This window comes from Larimichthys crocea, chromosome XVI (assembly GCF_000972845.2).
Source record: "Larimichthys crocea isolate SSNF chromosome XVI, L_crocea_2.0, whole genome shotgun sequence".
NCBI classification, from domain to species: Eukaryota; Metazoa; Chordata; class Actinopteri; family Sciaenidae; genus Larimichthys; species Larimichthys crocea.
In genome coordinates, this window is record NC_040026.1 from 4,206,826 (window position 1) to 4,222,298 (window position 15,473).

At 41.3% G+C, this 15,473-nt stretch overlaps 2 protein-coding genes across 5 annotated transcripts in view; one reads left to right on the top strand and one right to left on the bottom strand.

Moving 5' to 3' along the window:
* si:ch73-22o12.1 (nectin-2) overlaps nt 1-1,532 on the bottom strand; it is a 78,000-nt gene extending 76,468 nt beyond the window's left edge. The window contains exon 1 of one of the 3 annotated variants that reach the window (XM_019261257.2): nt 715-1,490. In XM_019261257.2, the coding sequence (XP_019116802.1) occupies nt 715-802 (88 nt within the window). In that variant the 5' untranslated portion in view covers nt 803-1,490. Of the gene's footprint in view, nt 1-714 lie in introns of all 3 variants that reach the window. The other 2 variants (XM_010735032.3, XM_010735030.3) reach the window with 2 other exon arrangements.
* A 2,113-nt stretch (nt 1,533-3,645) lies between these two features.
* On the top strand, nt 3,646-15,330 carry g6fl (g6f-like). Of its 2 annotated transcripts, XM_010735083.3 has the most exons (11): nt 3,649-3,856; nt 4,535-4,864; nt 5,632-5,898; nt 6,213-6,248; nt 6,603-6,938; nt 9,511-9,765; nt 12,644-12,763; nt 13,007-13,080; nt 13,288-13,314; nt 13,695-13,741; nt 14,025-15,330. In XM_010735083.3, the coding sequence occupies exons 1-11, from the start codon at nt 3,784-3,786 to the stop codon at nt 14,044-14,046; spliced, it is 1,587 nt and encodes a 528-aa protein (XP_010733385.3). In that variant the 5' UTR covers nt 3,649-3,783; the 3' UTR covers nt 14,047-15,330. The 2 variants fall into 2 exon arrangements, with proteins under 2 accessions (XP_027145527.1, XP_010733385.3); XM_027289726.1 differs by lacking the exon at nt 12,644-12,763 and having other exon boundaries at nt 3,646-3,856.
* Nucleotides 15,331-15,473: the final 143 nt, after the last annotated feature.

A 15,473-nucleotide genomic window follows, 5' to 3' on the forward strand; every position in this document is an offset into this window, starting at 1 on the left:
ACTGAAACAACTTCAAACTGTTGTTTCAAAAGAAAAAGCAAATAGGCTGAACGATTTTTCAACGGTGAAAATGATGTTTCAGTTGTTCAGTCTGTAACTCTGTGTGCGTTGAAAGCTGTTTCCAGTCTGATTTTTCTCAACTGAACTGTAACTAATAGAAGATGATGTGCGAACAGAGGAGGGGGGGAAAAAGAAGCAGAGGGAGGATGTTGAAGAGAAGAAGAAAAAGAAGGGGGGGAGAAAGAGTAACAAGGACAGACTGAAACAGTGACTCAGTTTACAGGGAGAAAAGGACAGGACTGTAGAGGCCGGAATGCACCTGAGGGGGGAAAAACACCTTGCTCCACAGAGCCACACCTTAGAAAACTAAACATGGCGTTTGAGTCACCGACCGAAACTCAGGTCAAAGAGCGATACCGATGATTATATGACCGAAAACACGATAAGAATGAGGGGTAAAAGAGTTAATCTCATTTTACCTTACTGTAATCAAAACCCTGATAATTTTTAATGCTTAAAAGCTGAAAACCTCGCCAGTAGAGCGGGTAAGGAAATCACCTGCCCCTGTCACCGCCCTGACAGGTGGTAGTCAGGTTTAAATTTATCTCCTCATAAATAACTGAGAGGAAGAAGAAATGAAAAAGAAAAAAAAGGCAGAGAGCGCAAGACGCTGTTAAGTTTTTAAATATGTATGAATGAGTGTTAATTTCTTACCGTGTTGGAGAAGTATCGACGCGAACATGCAGAGCAGTCCGATCATTTTGGAGCAGTCTTGCCAATTTCGGGCGTCATGTCTCGCCATGGTTGATTACGGTCCTCTCTTTATGAAACCAGGCGCGCAGTGTCTCCGAAAGAAAATCGAAACAGATGCGGATCAGTGTCTGTGTGAAACCTTATTCAAAGATAAAAACTTGTGTGGAGAGCAGGACAAGAACAGGGGTCCGGCAGATTGTTGTTAGTGTCCCTCTCAGTGCGCCTTCAAAACAGAGTCTGCTTTAAAAATCAATGAGAAATCCTCGTGAATTCGTCCTGGCAGCGCACAGGTGAATATTTCCCTCAGCTGATGCTTTGGTTGTAATGAAGTCCTGCCTCTCTTTCTCTCTCTCTCTCTCTACACCAAACAACTAGTTCCCTCTGAGCGCGCTTGTCCGACCGTGTGTGACTGACTGGGTGATGTCATCAAACTAAGGCGTCACAGCCCTGCTTCCCAAAAACCAATTAGGACCAGCGACGGCAGGAGGGGGTGTAGGTGGGTGGGTGGACTCTGGGAGCAACTTGTTGAAATCGCCAAAAGCATTTTTTTCCTTGAAAAACTTGCATCTGGATGATCTCCAAAGTGCTGCAGGTATCTACTTTGGAACACACAAATGATCCAAAACCGCGAGGAATATTCCCATATTGGTATACTTCATAATTTCCAACAGCTGAGACGCATCAGCCTGAAAGCAGTCTTGGTTAGTGCGCACCCGCCGCTTCAAACGCATGCAATCAACCCCCCTTCAACTTGTGTAAATATTGCCTACAGAAAAGTGACATCAACCTCAGAAAAACAATATAAAGTTACGACGCAGCGTGTATCCAAGTCACACAGCTTTGATGAAGCGCCGAGGTACGTGGAAACAGATGATTCTTACGCCCTCTGCTGTTTGTTTCTGCGCACAGAGGTGGAGATTAGCTCATGCTGAATAAACTCCACCAGCACAGCAGATGCCAAAATCAATAAACATTCATTAATGAACGGCAAAATACAAATCCAGTGGCAGTCTGCAAAATCAAATCAAGAGGAAACAGCTTCTCGTGTATCTATTTGCAGACTCTCTGTTGATGAGATTTTTTTTTTCTTCTTCTTTCACAGAATAACTTCCAATTCATTTTGCCCTATTTTTTGCTCGGGAGCAGGGCGCATACTTGCATAGCAAAGGCATTATCTGGTTTAGGTCTAATCCCTATACCCAAGTGTTTTACAGCCAATGTAATTACATCTTCATAAGTCTCACAGTTTAAAACCATGCTGTTTGGTTCTTCCTGTTCTGTTCAATTTCCAAGTTCCTCTCCAGTGTCACCCTCTTATTTTTTTTAGACTGGGTTGCAAATTCTAAAGGCGCTGATAATGAGGTCAAACAATGTTCTGCACACCAGAAAAAAAACAAATTAATACTTGAAAACAAATTAATACTTGAAATATGTTCTTCCTTTGGAGACAGGAGGGTTTCTTTCCACTTCTTGCCCACTGTAAATCCAGGGACTGTGAAAGCATCTGCCATGCAAACAAAGCATCTGTGGCGTTTTAAATGCCAATGCTCCTTATTTGCACTGCCATGTTTTAATTTGCAGCCATTTTTAGGCCCTACAGCTGAATGTTTGAGCACCAACACAGTCAGAAAAAGTGTGCAGGGGCCACCCATACAACCACAGCTACCACTAAATCGTATGCATTCATGGAATAGAATAAGGAGCTTTGAAGAAAGCGGCCAGCAAATAGAGGATTTCATTCGTTTTCCTTCCCGTACTCATCCATTTTTCATACCCATACCAAATCGACCTTCACACCTTCCTCTTTCCGGCTACCACCCACTTTACTTATACACTCCAGTCCCTCACCTCTTTTTTTTTTCCCTCTCACTATCTCACACCCCTTGGACCTTCTCTTCATTTGCACGTCACTTTCCTTTCCTTTCTCCCCTCGTCTCTCTCTCTCCCTCTTCCTGTGTCATTCGATTTCCTTTGTCCACTCGTCCTTCACTTCTTGCTGCTATTCATCCTGTCCTCCGTCCTCGTGCTCTCCGGGGGTCTGTGGCAGTGATAATGAAGCGCGTAGTTAACAGATATTAGCTCATTGGCAGTGGATTCATTAGACAGAGCCAAGGCTTATGGTGATTATTTACCAGTAGAGGAGGGGCCACGGGATCAGCACCACGCTCTGTGTCAGCAGCCACAGGCTTCTTTGAAGTCACAGTCTCTCTTCCCTTGCAACACTCTCCTCTCACACTTCTCCTCTCCTAGGATTTTCTCATTCTGTCTGAGCACCTCTCCCTCCACATTTCTCCCTTGTGATGCTCTCCCGTTTTTTTATCTCCTTCCCTGTCATTAGACACCCACAATATATATCTGCTTTCTCTCCCTCTTCCTCTCTTTCTCTATCTCTCTTCACCGCCCCCATTCACCCAATGGTAATTATGGAAAAATCTGTAATAGTGCTCAGAGGAGCTGATAATACCTTTAGCTTAATTAAAGACATTTATGGGATGTAAAGACATGTAGCCTAGGGGTTGCTATGCACCCACACTAACCCAAACTCTTTATTTCTTGCTTTTTCATCTCCCTCAATCCCTCGCTTTCTGCTGTTCTTATCATTTTCTCTGTTTCACACACACATTATGATACAAGTACATGCTTATTCCTTTTGTCAAACTGGATGTTAGGGTCAGAAGGTACGTCTAACTAATTGTCCAGAAGTCCTGCTCCTGCTTGTAGGCACACGTTAAGGTTTGTGTGGGGTTATAGTCATACCAGTCAGTATATGTAGTTTATCAGTCTCAAACACACACATATGAAGGAAATAATGACTGTCTTTTCCTGTTGATTATCCTAGCGTTGGTTGTGCCACATCCTGTTAGGATGAGAGATGCACAGTAAACTTGTTAACATGTCAGTCAGGAACAATGGTAATATTGCAGGGAAGTGAACAATACTTGGTGTTCTGGAGCATACTTAGAAAGGTCATAGTGCTGGAGCGACAGCTGGTGCAATACGAGTTTCTTTTTTTTCTCCTTTTAATGTGTGATGGAGTCTGTTTTTCTCACCTTTATTCTTGTTTTTTCCTTTGCGGTATATTACTCTCACGCTGGCACTCAAGGTATGACATTCTTTATTCGTGATTTTTAAGAGATATATTTTTATCACACTTGACACTGATATCACATATTATATTTCCTGGGTAATATTGCTAACATGCATGAATAAACATGGATGTAAATGTTCCTTCATATATATGTTGATAAAGTTATTATTTGTTGTAATTGTTGCTTTTGTCCATACTGGCTGCAAAAAAGGTGATTTCAGTATAAAATCCACGGTAAATTTTCTGTGTAAAAATGCATTTTAGATGCATTTGAGGATAATATGATGGTTTAACAGTCTGTGTTAGAATAATAAAGTGGCCACAGTGTTTTTAATAGTTTTTAAGTTTCTTTTAGCTACTATTTACCCACTACAGCTCAGCACAGAAACACTGTCTAGGTAAATGGAAAGTGGAAATGTGGCCTAAAAATGTTGCGATTTTGAAATACACCAATTAGATTTGACCGACTCCAAGCTTAGGCAAAAACTCTGTCCCTACAATGTGGATTTTGTCCCTCACCACTTACATAGAATTGCTTGAAGAAGGGATCTGTGCAGCCAGTATGGACAGGAGGGGCAAAAAACCCCAGACATCAGCACTGTACTAAAATTGCAGATTTTCAAGGCATTATTAAAGACCCGCATGAATAGTTCACCTGTTATAATTCTTAACTATTTGTCCTCTCTCCCTCAGACTGGGATGATGTTGTGGTGGCTAAAGAGAACATACCGACCATCTTACCCTGTATTGATACAACAGTGAGGGGCGCCGTAGCCATTAACTGGATATGGAAGTCATTTGGTTCAGATAAATCGAAAATGGTTCTCTTAGCCAATGAAAGGAAAGAGATCTCTGGTGGTGGCTCAAAGGCATCCATGCGACTGGCTGACCATAACTTTCAAGAAACCGGAGTGTTCTCTCTGTTCTTTCTTCCCAAAATGGAGGACAGTGGTTTCTACTCATGCATGATAAAGCAACAAGGGAAGGAAATAAAGAAGATTATCCTCTTAGCTATCCTTACAGGTAGACAAATCACAGCTTAAGATTTCCACACCAGTGCAAAGTGCAGTTTTTAGGTACTCTAATATTTCTACTTTATGCTATACTATAAATATTGTACTTTTTACTCCACTACATTTGTCTTACAGTTAAAGTTGCTAATTACTCTGCAAATTAATATTTTTTATATCCAAATAATATGGCCTGCTTATAAAAGAAGTTGCATTGTTATAGATTAGAGTTGAAGCAATAAGTCAGTTAATTAATGGGTCAATCAACAAAATATTTAATTAATCATTGGAGTCATTTTAATTTTAAACAAAAGGATTAAAGGTATTATATGTTTTAAGCCTGAATAGATTTTAGACTACTAACATTTGAAGGCATTACCTTATGGTTTAGGAAATTGTAAGAAGCTTTTAAAAAAATATTTTCCAACTACTAACTAATCCATTAATTGAGAAAATGATTGTCAGACAAGATTAAACCTCACATCAGTATCATGTTGTGTTAATATTATGTTCAGATCCACCATTTTGTCAATGATAGCAATCCAATAATTAATTTTAATTTAACTCAATATATGGAGAATATTGTGCATATTGAGTTCTTTTGCTTTTGATAGTTTAAGTATATTTCATTGGTGATACTTCTTTGCTTTTACGTCATTTACGTTAAATGCTCGACTTTTACTTGTAATACAATATACTGACATTGGAGTATTGCAACTTTTACTCAAGTAAAACATTTTATACAATACTTCTTCCACCCCTGTCCTCCCTTATCTCCAGTCACTGTGGTCCCAGCTGCACCCATTCCTCATCATAGCACCCTGCGGCTGATTGCCAGTGTTAATCCTGACAGTGCCATCTCCAAGATCACCTGGGTATCACCTGATGGTGTTTCCATGAAGAGCGAGAGAAAGCCAAACACAGGCACAGTGGCTAAGCTGCCACAGGTTTTTAACAATGACAATGGGACCTATGTGTGTATGGTTCGCTCTTGGGGTAACGGCAACAACACTCTTTTCCCCTTCAATGTGGATGTGACTGTTGATGGTGAGGCTGATTTGAGAGAGAGAAAAGTAAAAGCACTGAGGAATAGAATACATTTGTTGCGTCTGTTGATGTTTTGAGTGGGCATCAGTGCCAGAAACTCCAGCAGCAACATTATTTATTTAAGAATCCTGTAGCTACATTTCTTCAAAGTATTTACTTTTACAGACCGGTTTAAAAAATTTACTGTAGCTCTGCAACTAAAACTCATCCAGTCCTCCTGTGAATATTAGAATTGCAACATTTATGCATTATTCATTATTTGTTTTTTTCACCCCACCCCCACCCTCCTCATTTTCCATCCCTTCTCTCCACAGATGACAATGTGTTCACATTCACAAATATAACATACGGTGAGTGACTTGTGCAACAGCAGTCTGAAAGTACTGTGTCAGCAGCTTGCTAATCAGACAGAGCAGAATGCGAGACCGACAGTAACTCTCAGCACATAAGAACGTAATCCCTATTGTTGTAGGAATTTCCCCCCTATCTTCATTCTCCTACTCTCTTTACTATTCTGTTTACTCTCTCTGTATTCACCTCGTTCTTCATTCAGCCTCTTTTATTCTGAATTCCCCATCGATATGTCTGCTTGCACTGTTATGTCTTCATATCTGTCTCTACTCCAATTTTCTATCTTGTACCATCTGTCTCATCTATTTTAACATTCTTGTTTCTCGTCTTTCCTGTTCCCTCCTTGCCTACAGCCCCTTTGATCTCCACCGCCACTAAGGCTCAAACATCTTTCACCCTAACCTGCCCTCCTGTCCAGGGGGACTACGTCCTGCTGCACTGGATGCCTCCAGATCCCAGGAAGCAGGGTAATTTTAAACTGGTGTACCAGTATGACCGGTGGCGGGGTACCTTCTTGATGTCTGAGCAAAGCAAAAGAGTCCAGCTTGCCGGCCCACCCTATAATGCAGAGGCTGGGAGCTTTTCCTTTCTACTCGCACCTGGATTGAAAGAGGGTGGCGTCTACAGCTGTGATGTGCTCCTCAATGACAACGCATTCAGCCAGAGGACCCAGCTCAGCGTGCTGAAAGGTACAAATCAGGGTGGTGAGGAGGAGAAATTCAAGGGGGATGTGGATTAGTAGGAGTGAAACAAGAAGCAGGGATGGATTTATGAGACAGGCGGTGACACGTTCAACCTTGTGTGTGTTTGTGGATGCTGTTCTGCAAAGCACAGTGGTTTAAGGGCTAGAACGAAAGAAAAACATAAACAACATGTGTTGGCATTTATGGAAATTTGTTTTCTTGCCATGAGTTTGATGACTGAACTCGTCTGTGCTTTAAGCTTGGAGCTGGAGCCAGGAGACAATAAGCTTATCTTAGCATAAGGGTTGGGTTATGCTTGGACAAAATTTATTTGTACGATGTCACCAGACCACGGTGGAAATCAAAAGTGTTTATAGTCCAAACAGCCACGCTAGAAGACATATATTTTCAGCACTTACTATATAGTCCAATTTCCTTGCTTACTATTATCGAAGCAATCTCCCATTTTGTCCAGTCTCTGTACAAATATGAGGTAGTATCACCACAGCTGCAGACCGCTGCAGCAAACAAGTTGAGCAAGCAAGAGTGAAGATAAATCCACTTTTTAATCCCAAAATTTTTAAAAAATAATCTCTGAGCCAGTAATCTGGTGTGATTCAAGAAGTTCTAGCTCTACAGCTTCCCCGGGCTGCTGAGGCCAGGGTCGGTTACCAGCAGCTCTGTCCCTCCACTCCACTTCATCCTCATGTTAGACTCAGGGCAGACGAGACACTACAGTGCCTACTATCGCCTCTCGAGGCACAAGTGGTTTTACAAGAAGGCCCAGACCGAAGCTAATCATTTAACATGCTAATTTCAGTAAATATCTCTGCAGCACACAGCTCATAGATGACCTCTTCACATTCTGTTGACAATGTTAATACATTTTTTGAAACATTCATATCTAATATACAGTATAATTACATATTAGAACTATAATTCTGACCATATCTTACATATTGCCCCTTTCAAAAAATGAAACTGCTGATGGAAATGAAGTGTGTTAGTAGACAAATGGTAACTGCACGTGCCACATAACTGTAATGTTGCAAACCTTATATTTTAAAGAAGTGGACAGTGTTTAATGTGCTGAGCTAACCTGCAATAAAAACAAAGAAATCAATTTTTTCATCAAAGGACAGCACTGCAATGTGTCGTGTGACAGAGCTGGGTCGTGACAAATGTAACAGAACCCTCATGACCGCTAAATCCAATAGTCCTGAGGAGGCAGCAGGCAAGAATTAGGCCAAAACTCCTAACAGAGGAACAGGGCAAGAAAAGACAGGGGTCCGGCGGTTGCTTATGGTGCTCCTGTGTGCATTCTCCTTTGTTCTATCATCCATACTTATACTTCTAGCTCCACAGCCACGAGAGTCGCATCAGTCTTCTCATATAACTCTCAGAGGCAAGGTGAATGAGTGTATTGTAATAGGTGTAAATGTAAAATTACTCCTTTAATCTAAACTGTGTACAAGACAGTGGAAAAATAAGTTTCAGAGATGATGATATATAGGCACTTCCCTGTAGCCAAAGGACCTACGTTGCTTGAAGTATTTGCCCTACTGATGTGATAAAAGACACTGAATTCTTCTGGTGAGAGAATTTCCTACAGCTATTGGTAAAATGTCACATTATTAAATGAATACCTTTACAATATTGCTCATAAAAAGGGACGTTTGCTTGATTCATATATTCAAAAAGAATTGAGTAGAGCACCTGTTGATTTTTATGAGTAAGCCTTAGGGAGATTTCACCCTTTGCAGAAACACACACACACACATAGACACACACGCATATACACAAAGCCGAACATACACACATACACACAAGATGCCCTGTCATGGCGGCCTTGGAAGGCTTTACTAATCACAGTCCCAGTGGCATCCATCACAGCTGCCCAGACATGACCAGCCGATCTGTCACTGTCACTGTCACCCTGCTTCACACATCTGCATCTCTCATTCAGAAGCACACACACGCGAACACACACGCACACACGTACACATACACATCCACCCACACACCAATCATGTGATGCATATATTTTTACCCCACCTCATTATAAGTATCATTATGTATGATTATACCTGCTGCCCTCCCACTAAGACTGTAGGTGGCCCACACTGATCACACTAATCAAGACTGAAATGTGTGTGTTTTTATGCGTGTGTGTGCGGGTCTGTGGAGCTTGATTACACCCAGATGGATTCTCATTTCAGTTTGATGAGACACTAAGCATCAGTCACAGTCAACCAATGCATTAGCAACAAATCACTTTAATGAATATATATTATTTTGACCTCTCTCTGAATTGTTCTTTGTTTTTCATATCACTTTCCCTTTACCCCATTACTCTCTATCTGTCCTTGCCCTTTTCTGTATTCACACACTACCCTTTAACTCACTTTCTCATCCCGTCATGCTCCTTTTTTTCCCTTCCACGTGCCTGTCTTTTTCACTTACTCATCTGTCCTTTGGTTTCTTTCCATTTGTTTCATCCCTCTTTAACATTTTCCCTCCCTTATCCTCCCATGCTCCTCTCCCCTCCCCCCAACTTCTCTCTGCATCACATCCACAGTTAAAACCACCCAACATGCCTCAAAGATGGAGTTGGTGTGCCTTTACTCAGAGCGGTCTCAGGTCCAAAGTGTCAATTGGAAATACCAGAATAAGAGTCGGCAGCTGAAAATGTCCAGCAACAATCCTGGCAGCATCTCCACCACTCTGCCTATGCCTATCACCTCTGAGACAGCCGGGAACTACACCTGCACCCTACAGCTGAAAAATGGTCAGATAGTCTGGGCAACGCAAGCTGTAAGACTGCCCTATGAAGGTGAGAAGGATGCTATCACAAAGACTGGTCTATTTTCTGATTTTCTTTATTAACAGTATATTATATTACTAGCACAGGATTTCTGGCAGACTCCCTGTCAACTCAGTGGAGATAATGAACCATGAATGTGGATGATTCTTGGGTATGTGCTCCGTGAAGCGTTCTACGGTGCATTCAAGCCAGCGCAGGTCAATTCATATGCCGGAAAGCTCAAGATTTATTGAGGAAAAAGCTCCTCACAGATATCATATGCTTTCTTAATGTAATTAAAGAGGTCACAGGTCAAGACCAATGAAATATGGTCTTGACCGTAGACTTCTGTGTAAAAAGAAATTATGATTTGCAGATGATATACAGCGAAATAATTCAGTCCATTTATTTGCCCATGTTATAAAAAAAATCCACCACAGTACCTAATACGCTGCTTATTCTTCTGTAAAATATAAAACATGAAAGCTATCATTTTTCTCATCACCCCAACCCAGCTTATATGCGAATATAAGAAGACAGGACCTTAGGACATCTCTTCCCAAAAAAACTAAATTATTCAGGCTTATTGTATTGGTGGCTGTGGGGGAGCACAGGAGGATGTGACAGTTGAATGGATCCCTTAACAGAGATGAGTTCACTCGCTGTACCCCGATACATCACTTGTGCTGAGGGGCCCAGAGCTCATCATGATGCACACTGATGGTACGATCATAAGAGTAATGGAAGTAAAGACAGGGAGGGGAAAAGAGGTAGCAAGTGTCTGCCTGATTGGAGTGTGCCATGAGAAATTTAGACTGAGCAGAGTGAGAAGTTCAAATAATGTGAGTGTTGGATGAGCTACGTTTACACTGTAAAGTGACAGGTGGCACAAATACTGCAATAGTGCAAGAGCTCAAAAGTTGTTGGTTAATAATGAATAGTATGACAATAAGAAGTGACAGTTAAGGGTTTATAAATAGTTGTACTGGATGGCGAGTAGGCATCCAGAGACAGTGGGATTTTGCACAGTGTTGGCTCTAAGAGTGAACTGAAACTACTTCTTCCCTGGGAATACAACAAGTTATATATATATAATTTGGGGATATCTAATGTGCTGTAAGCCAAATCTAAAAGTATAGTGCCAGTCATAAGAGAGTAAGTAAAATATATTGGATAATAGAATTCCTTTCACTGGTGGCACAGATCAGAGAAAGCAAAATTGAAGCAATCATTGTATTCTGCAGCACATAAAATATTTCAAATGTCAGGGATGTTCTGCAATCATTTCCTATCCTGACTTGGCCCTTCATTTGCAAAGCATTCAAGCGTTTCTCTGGTCTGCCTCCTATCAGCCACCATCCTCTACAGTCGCACTGATATAATTCACCTCCTAACTCATTTGAGTCGAAATAGGTGAAGTAGAGAGGAAGTGCCAAAGGAGAAAGGGAAAAGGTGAGATCGAAGAAGATGAGAGGAAGGTGGAGGGGGAGAGTAGTGAGAAACTGGGAGCATTTATGCCTCACTCCACTGCACTCAATTACCATAAATCATACGTTAAAGCTGGCATGGGGAACAGTGCAGGTCAGTCTAAGGGTCAGCACTCACCACAATATTCCATTAGCAACCTTTACACATACTCACCAATCAATTACACCTCACACAGCACATAATGATTGATTATTTGGAAGCTGGCTAAAAGCTGTGACACCAGGGCGAAGGTGAAGCCTCAGGGCCAATCTCATCACAAACAAAAAATTGTGTAAAGTTGATGAGATGATGATGATGATATAACCTCCAAAGCCACAAAAAAAACCCCAACAATGTTATAAATTATGCTGAGTCCGTAAAACATCTACTTTGGTAGCTGTCTAGTAACTTTTTGCTTAATCGGCTTCTCTTTTGTAATGGAAGGATGTCTGACAGATCGGATTGCTTTGTGCTCTATGAACAGTGAGCAGGCAGTGACAGAACACTTGTTCAGGTGCACCAAATTACAGCAGTCTCTGTGGAAACAAGTTCCTCGCTCCTGCTTTTCGTGTCACCCTGTGGCTGTGTTTTGTAAGACTGATGTCACCGTCATTATGCAAACAAAGCTGACAAGTTTGATCATACACGTGATCTCTCTTCCCACAAAATTTGACTGGCGCTACAGTGAGCCCATGCTTTGCTTACGTAATGTTTATTATAATCATGCCTTTGCTCTCTGTCCACCTGGTTTCCGTCTCTGCGTTGACAGGGTTTGGCTGAAGGACTGCTATTTACATTGTTTGTCAGTTTGCCTAGAGGCAGTTTGTTGCTAGGATCAAATGTCAAGGGAGTGTGCATGGACAAGCCTCTCCTGGTTTAAACTGTGCTACATAGGATAAGGAATAGATACATAGGATTTACAAAAAGTTAGCTGAAACTACTCTGTTTGGAAGTGGAATTTTCTTAGGTTTGATGATCTGACAGCATCTGGTCTTTCTGATACTGCTGCTTGTCTTCTCTTTGTCCACATTTTGAACTGACAACGTTTACTGTCCATACTGAAGGTCTGTCAGATCGATGTCTACTGAGCTGTCGTACAGACTATTCACTCTGTCTGACAAGAGCCTGGATTTCCCCGCCTTCTTCCACTGCATCCATTGTCTGCGACTGACAGCAGTATGATGCAAATGCATGTAACATATTGAGGAAATCCTGACTGCAAACATGTTTTTGAAACTGTAGCTTGAAATGCTCAGATTGAGAAGAGGTTACCCCCCTTCATGACTTGAAAGTGGAGAACAAATAGCAATAACTTCCTTTTATGTCAGTCAACCACTCACACTCATAGCTCTACAACTTTTATATTAGCACTGTTCTTGGAAACGTTCATGCCTTTTTTTTTTTTCCTTCCTCTCTCACTTTTTTTTTTTTCCTTTTGTAGAGCATGTCAGAGTCACCCCCTCCCAGCTCCCTTCTCTCTCTGCTTTATTACTCTTGGTGCCCCTGGTTGCTGCGGCTGTCTGTGTGTTGCTATGGAGACAGAAACACATTTCTGATCGCGGTGAGTCTTCCGGCGTTTTCTTTTTTGACAGCTTTTCGTGTTCCGTCCATCTTCGGCCCCTGTCGGCTTCCACTGAGTGATGTGGTCCATGACATCCTCTGGGGTTGTTGTAATGAATCTGCCCCCACCTCCACCTCCTTTCTCTCTCTCTCTCTCTCTCTCTTCCTCCCTGAACATTTGAGTGTGCATGTGCATGTGTCTGTGTGTGTGTGTTTGTGTTGGTAACTCTCTCTCTGTACTTAGGTATTGAGCAGTCTCTGTCCGTCCAGTCACGCGAAGTAGAGAACATCTATGAGAATCCTGAGGACGTCAGACAGGTGACGAAGCCAGACATTTTTAATAACCAAAATTCCTCTGATAAATCCCCCTTTCCATCCTTCCCTCTAGTATTTTGCACTCTTCTGTCTCCTAATTTTTTCTGTCTTGTCTCTAGTTTTTCCTCTGATTTACACTATCCCTCCTTCCCATTTCGTCATTTGTTGTTCATTAAACCTGTTTTCTCTGCTCTCCTCCCTTCCCAACAGGCTCCTCCCGAGGGTCCAGTCTACATGGTGAGTTATTGTGCTGTCCCCGGCACATACACGCCAAGGTGTGCTGCATATGTGTATGTGAGGAGTTGTGATCACACATACACACCCACCAATGCATACCGAGTCTATTGCTCCCTCCTTTAACTGTCAGCAGATACGTCTTCCCTCACACTTGCAGTCCTCTCCTCCAATCTGTCAGTGCTCTCTCTCTCTCAGATAAACCCATTGCCCATCAGCTGTCACCCTTACATTAGTGGTATTAACAAATCAATCTCATTACACAAGGTGCAGAGAGGCATAAATCTGGCTTCAGTAGCATGGATCTCACTTTTTATCATCCTCCTCACTGTCCCACTCTTTCCCTACCTCCCCTCCCCCTTTCTTCTTCTTTCTTATGCCAGGATTTGAAACCAAGAGGAGAGGATGATGTCTATAAGGAACTGGAGCGGTAAGCAAAAACCCTTTGCATCAACTGTGTGTGCTGTTGTATGTTGAAGTGCATGTGTGTGTGTTTACGCTGTCACTCATCTGCCCTTCACATTTCCCTCACACTCACCAATCATGCTGGCCTGAACATCACTGTGACACACTGGCATAATATCACGCCATGCGTTGACAGGCAGCACTCCTTCGCTCGTGTGTTGTTGTTGTTGTTGGTAAGAAAGAATAAAAGAGACTGGGGGACGGGAGATTTTTTTTTGTGTGAGTTTCTCTTTGTGCTCCGTTTTCAGATATGAACAGTGTCAGAGCTGATCACCTACCCACATCTCATCCTCATCCAACTGTCATATGTGCTCAGTTCCCAGCTGCAGCAGAAGGCCTTGATAAACAAATGTAACAAATGAATGTCAGGGTTTGGATGTGAAGAAAAACTTCAATGCTTTGGGGAAATGCAACTTTGAAAGTTTAAACTATTGCTATTATAATAAGTTGTAAATACTGTATTGCTGTCATATGTACGGAGCCCCTGAAATCCCAAAGGGTGCATTTTAAAAAAAAATCTTGTTCATACAAGACAATTTACTATAAATTAATATGCATCTCAGATGCACACAGCCAACGCATAATGGCGTGAACTCAGCTGAGTTCTATTTTTCACCTTGGCTTGTCATATCACAAGACGAAGGAGTGTTTGATGGAGGTTTTAAAAATGATTGACTGGAATGTTTAGTCAAGCCTCACTTATTGATAGTTGGTTTTCTTAATGAGAACTATAAAAACTATAGACTACACTTTAAATGATTGTGTGTACTGTACTTCTTGACAGCTGTAAATATCAAAAACTAAATCTTTAACTCTCAATCTGAACTTTTTTTTTCTCCATTATTTCACATCTTTATTTTTAGTATTTTTATCTTGGGTGCACAAGTTATTTATCTTGGAAAAGAAGAGCACTCTTTGGGACTTTAGAAGCTCTGTAAGTTATATTTCTTGACAAGTGTATTATCCTCTTAAGCATTTATTATTGTACCATATGTGTTGCACTTCTTTTTCTTCTCTTTATTTTTTTAAACATTCTTTTATTTAGAGAAAGTATCTTCCACAGGAGACTTCCACAAAACAACAAAAAACACAATACAGACAAAGCTTCTTACGACCAGCTGTTACCAATTCATCTGTCTGTCCATCCAAAGTGGGAAATGACAGGGGCCCACAAAACCAAAAACAAATCCATTTTTAGATGAAGTTTTGCATCTTTCCCATCAAATAAACATTCTTTAGTCTCTCTCGTCATTGTTGAAGGGTGGGAGGTAAAGGTCTGAGCCAACACAGGGTTATCATTTTCCTCGCCACAAGTAGGAGAATCTGTAAGAGTTGGGCTTTTCTCTTCCCTATATCCTCCCCTGGAGTCAAACCCAGTATATAGTGTAATGGATTTCATTTTCAGAATGTTTTGAATTTCTGCTTGGATCCCTTGCCAAAATGGAGTCAATATCGGGCTATGTGTTGCATTTCTATGGATGTATTAACAGACATGGGGACTTGAGACTTAGTGACTTGGACTCGAGTCGCCGTTTTTATGACTTGTGACTTGACTTGACAAAAAATGAAATGCTTGAGACTTGACTCGGACTTGGAAGTTTAAGACTCGGGACTTGAATGACTTGAGTGTTATTCACATCATGTTTTCAGTGTGAATATGAAATGTGAATATAAAATGTATTTATTATTATTATTAT

Excerpts from the sequence above, each read along its gene's own strand:
- g6fl (XM_010735083.3), top strand. The coding sequence starts at position 3,784 with ATGGAGTCTGTTTTTCTCACCTTTATTCTTGTTTTTTCCTTTGCGGTA. Across the intron at positions 13,081-13,287 it reads ATCCTGAGGACGTCAGACAG|GCTCCTCCCGAGGGTCCAGT; the intron begins GTGACGAAGCCA and ends CCTTCCCAACAG. Across the intron at positions 13,315-13,694 it reads CCGAGGGTCCAGTCTACATG|GATTTGAAACCAAGAGGAGA; the intron begins GTGAGTTATTGT and ends TTCTTATGCCAG.